Below are 4,120 nucleotides of genomic sequence, written 5' to 3' on the forward strand. Positions count from 1 at the left end.
ACCCAGTATAGCAGTCCATAGTTGTTTCTGTAAAATGTGACCGTCTACCTTAATTTTATCATTTTCAGTAACCAAAGATTGTTTCTTATCAAAACGAAGTACAAATAACATATTTATCACATTTGGGAGCTTCTGTTTCCCATGTTGCCTATGAGGATAAAACTGAACAATGACAATAGTCACAAACCTTACAATACTATTGTTGTGAACAATAGTTGTATGCCTGTAACTAGCACGAAATCCTGTGAAATGTCCATAAGCATATATAGCTAAATTGCATTTCAGAAGAGACGAAACCATGAAATTATTAACACAAATTATTTCTAGATTTCTCCAATTAATTATTAGAGCTGAATATAATTGATTCCCTTTCAATTTCATGTCACCTGGTAAAAAATGAAGACAAACGTTAAGAACTTACAAAAATCCATGTAAATTACACCTTAGATTGGTGCAACAATCATGAACGACAACAAAAAAAGTAACTCGAAATAAAATTATGAAAAGAAAGGTAGGATCAGCCTCGCCTATAAGACATGAAGAAATTGTAGGACAGCGACATTGAGACAACCTTACTTACGTTTAAAACAATTGGACACACTTTGTATTGATTTGACCCTTAATTCAGAACAATCCATACGCATTAAATTGAAACCAACGGTTTTTCAAGCATTTCCTTTTCAGACTTCTCGTCCATACTAATCACCATCTTGGACATATCAAATCCTGTTGTTGAATTCGATTTCCCTTCAAATTCAACCACATACCCTTTACTATTGTAGTGTACTAAACGTGGGCTATGTAACACTCCCATAGACCTCGACTTGCTTAACCTTACCATTGGCATTTTCACTGCCACCCCAGGCTTCCTCCTAGCTAACACAGATGGAGTGGGTCCCACATTCGAATCCGGCCCCACTTTTATTTCGCTAAAATGACCCACAGATCTCGATCTAACCATTCGATCACTGATAGTTTCGTTCTTGGTAAAGATTGGATCTAGTACTCCAGCATACTGTAACCGTTGCAACGAAGGTATGTATCCACTTTTAGTCACATGTCGCCTGTGCAACAAAATCCTTTCGTTTCCATACTCTGCACTCGAAACACTGGATACTTTCCTATTCCTCCTACTTCCAGGTTTTGTATTTGCATTAACATTAACATTAACATTAACATTATCAACCTCTTCACTACGATCATACGCTTCCCACTTCATCAAAGGCCGAGATTCCTCCACGCGCCCCACCCGCCGCTTCAGGTTATTCCAAATCGGCGGCGCGTGAGCTTTTTTGGCGACGAGTTTCAAACACTCCACCACTTCACTCATCGCCGGACGCTTCTCCGCCGTCGATCTAACGCACCGCGCGGCCAGAACCGCGATGTTTTTAATCACCACCGGATTCGGCGGAGATCCGACCCGAACGTCACAAATTCCGGCGAAATCTCCTCGCTTAATCAACGGAACCGCCCAATCCACCACCGACGGCGGGCTGTAATTCACATCAATCGCGTGCCTCCCGCTGATGATCTCCAGGAGCAAGATCCCGAAGCTGAAAACATCGCTCTTCGAACTCAGATCCGACGGAGCGAGATAATTCGGATCCAAATACCCTAACGTACCCGCCGGAGGCGTACACTTCACCCGCACGTCCTCCACGTGTCCCCTCAGAGCCAAACCGAAATCCCCGAGCCTCGCGTTCCCTTTCTCGTCGATCAAGACGTTCGACGACTTGATATCTCGGTGAATCACCGGCGGATTCGCCGAGTGAAGTACTTGAACCGCTTTCGCTATTTGAACCGCGAACCTGACCCGACGGGTCCACCCGGGTGGCCTCGAAGTAGAACTTGAACCCGAATGCAATATCTCATACAACGAACCATTAGGCATGTACTCAACGACAATGAGTTTGTTGTCGTTTAGCGAGTCAGAAGTGAAGCCCAATAGATTCACAAGCCGAGGATGTTGCACTCTGGAAAGAATCTCAATCTCGTTTTCTGCTGGGCTTGTACAGTTATTACAGTTGGTACAGTTACTACTCAGTTGGTTTTGGAATCTTCTATTTGTCGTCGTCGTCGTTGAGTTATGTAGCTTTGTTTTTTTAACGGCGGCGATGAGTTTCCCATCGTCGAGGACGGCCTTGTAGACACTGCCGTGACTGCCTTTGCCTAAGAAAAACTCGGCGGAGAAACCGTTTGTTGCGGCGACAAGTTCGTTGTAATAAAACTCTCTGATTTTTCTGTTGTTGTTGTTGTTGTTATTATTGGTTTTGTACTTCTGGGTTTTTGGTTTTCTTCTGTTTTTGCTGAGATCCCAATTGTGGGGATCGCATGTGGCTATTGCTGACTCTGCATTGCATGAGAAATATCCCATAATTGAAACAGCTTTGGGGTTTGATTTTTTGTTTTTTTGTTTTTCTCAGGTGGGTTCTGTGAGAGATAAAGAGTGAGGCTTTGAAATTGAAATGAGATTTGATGAGAGAATAATAAAGAGAAGGTAGTGGAAAATCAAAAGGGTTTGAGAGGCAAAAGCCATTAGTTTCAAAGGTGGGGAGGGGGGGTTATGGTGTCTATAACTAAAGTCTTATCTGTGTGATATTTTACAGCTATGTAAAATCAATCAAAGCTTTTGAATATTTTTTGAAATGCGAAATGTGTGTGTGGAGAATATTTTATTGGTTTTTACATGCAAACGCGTGCAACTTTGGAGTGGGAATTTCTCTTTCTTGGGTTTGGGTAGGTCTAAAGAGGTGGGGTCCATGCATTTTGACATTGAAAGTGTTTTTATATTTTAAAAAAAATAAATAAATAAACATTGACAGTGTTTTATCACTTTTTCTTTTTCTTTTTCTTTATCATCCTCATCTCGTTTGATTATTAAAAGTTTTCAGTCAGATATTTCGAGCATGAAAATTAAGAATGGAACAATGATTAAATGGATCATTAAAGTCATTGACAAATGCTTATTTTGACCTCTTCTTTATTTCTAGTGAGTTTTTGGCTAATTTACTGCTATGCACTAGAGACAAAAACTAGCTTAGCATCTTTTTATTTTGTTGGGTTTCCATGAATGCTTTCAATTTTGTTTGATACCATTTTAGTGCAGATTAGTTTGAACTTTGGAGTTTGCTGTGAGACTAGGGACCGCAAAGGGGATAATTGTTGGAAATGACAAGACGTACTTGGATGATTATCTTTTCTTTTTTTTTTAAGGAAAAGATGAATAGATGATTATCTTCTTGTGAATGATCGGCGACACAAATTTGGTGTAAGTAATCAATTTGTTTGCTTGTGTCACGTGAGCAAACGGTATGCGGTTAGACTGTGAATCTGGGATATTGGCCTATTGGAGGGGAAAGTCAAGAAGATTGATTAACCATGAAGTCAATGTTCTAAGTAAAAAAAAGTGTAAACATTTAATTTAACGCATGGGAATTCCCAGATAGCAACTGAAGAAAATTTATTTAAGAAACATTGGAGCATTTAAATCTGGCTGACTAAAAAAATACACATTTTATCATCTAAAAAGTTATTTTATTTAATTTAATAACTTATTTTACAACTCATATTATATTTTAATTCTTATCTTTCACATACAACTAACATTATTAATTTATTTATTAATTTCTCTCTCTCATCCTCCTTAACTCTTTTTCTCTCTTCCTCAGAAGCAACCCGCCATATCAAACCACATCAACCCATCGCCACAATCTCAATCCACCGCCACAACCACAGGTCAAAATTCTTTAACCACCACTAGGTCATAACCCAAAACAAATCAACCCAACCCAGACCGTTTTAAAACAACCCACACTAGATCAACCCAACCAAAACCCAAATCAGTTAAACAACCGCTATTGCCATTGTGAACCATTACAAACCCACAACCAAGAGCTACTAGCCAACCCTAAACAAACCACTGGAACCCATGAGCTCCACAACAAACCAAACCTAATCGGATCCATACCCATACACACTGATTTCCACTGCCTAGGCCGAGTTGGCCACATGACCTCCACCGCCTGGGTTGAATAGGCCACGATAGCAGGTAGGTGGTTTTGAGGGAAGAAAGAGATAAGAGAGAAAGGAGGTGAGAGAGGCAAACTGTGTGAGACAAGAG

General features: G+C 40.1%; 1 protein-coding gene across 1 annotated transcript; it reads right to left on the bottom strand.

Moving 5' to 3' along the window:
* Positions 1–351: 351 nt before the first annotated feature.
* On the bottom strand, positions 352–2,651 carry LOC142618434 (serine/threonine-protein kinase-like protein At1g28390). Its single transcript, XM_075791374.1, has one exon. The coding sequence runs from the start codon at positions 2,372–2,374 to the stop codon at positions 644–646; it is 1,731 nt and encodes a 576-aa protein (XP_075647489.1). The 5' UTR covers positions 2,375–2,651; the 3' UTR covers positions 352–643.
* Between the last annotated feature and the right edge of the window lie 1,469 nt (positions 2,652–4,120).

This window comes from Castanea sativa, chromosome 12, assembly GCF_040712315.1.
Source record: "Castanea sativa cultivar Marrone di Chiusa Pesio chromosome 12, ASM4071231v1".
Classification (NCBI taxonomy): Eukaryota; Viridiplantae; Streptophyta; class Magnoliopsida; order Fagales; family Fagaceae; genus Castanea; species Castanea sativa.

Excerpts from the sequence above, each read along its gene's own strand:
- LOC142618434 (XM_075791374.1), bottom strand. The coding sequence starts at position 2,374 with ATGGGATATTTCTCATGCAATGCAGAGTCAGCAATAGCCACATGCGAT.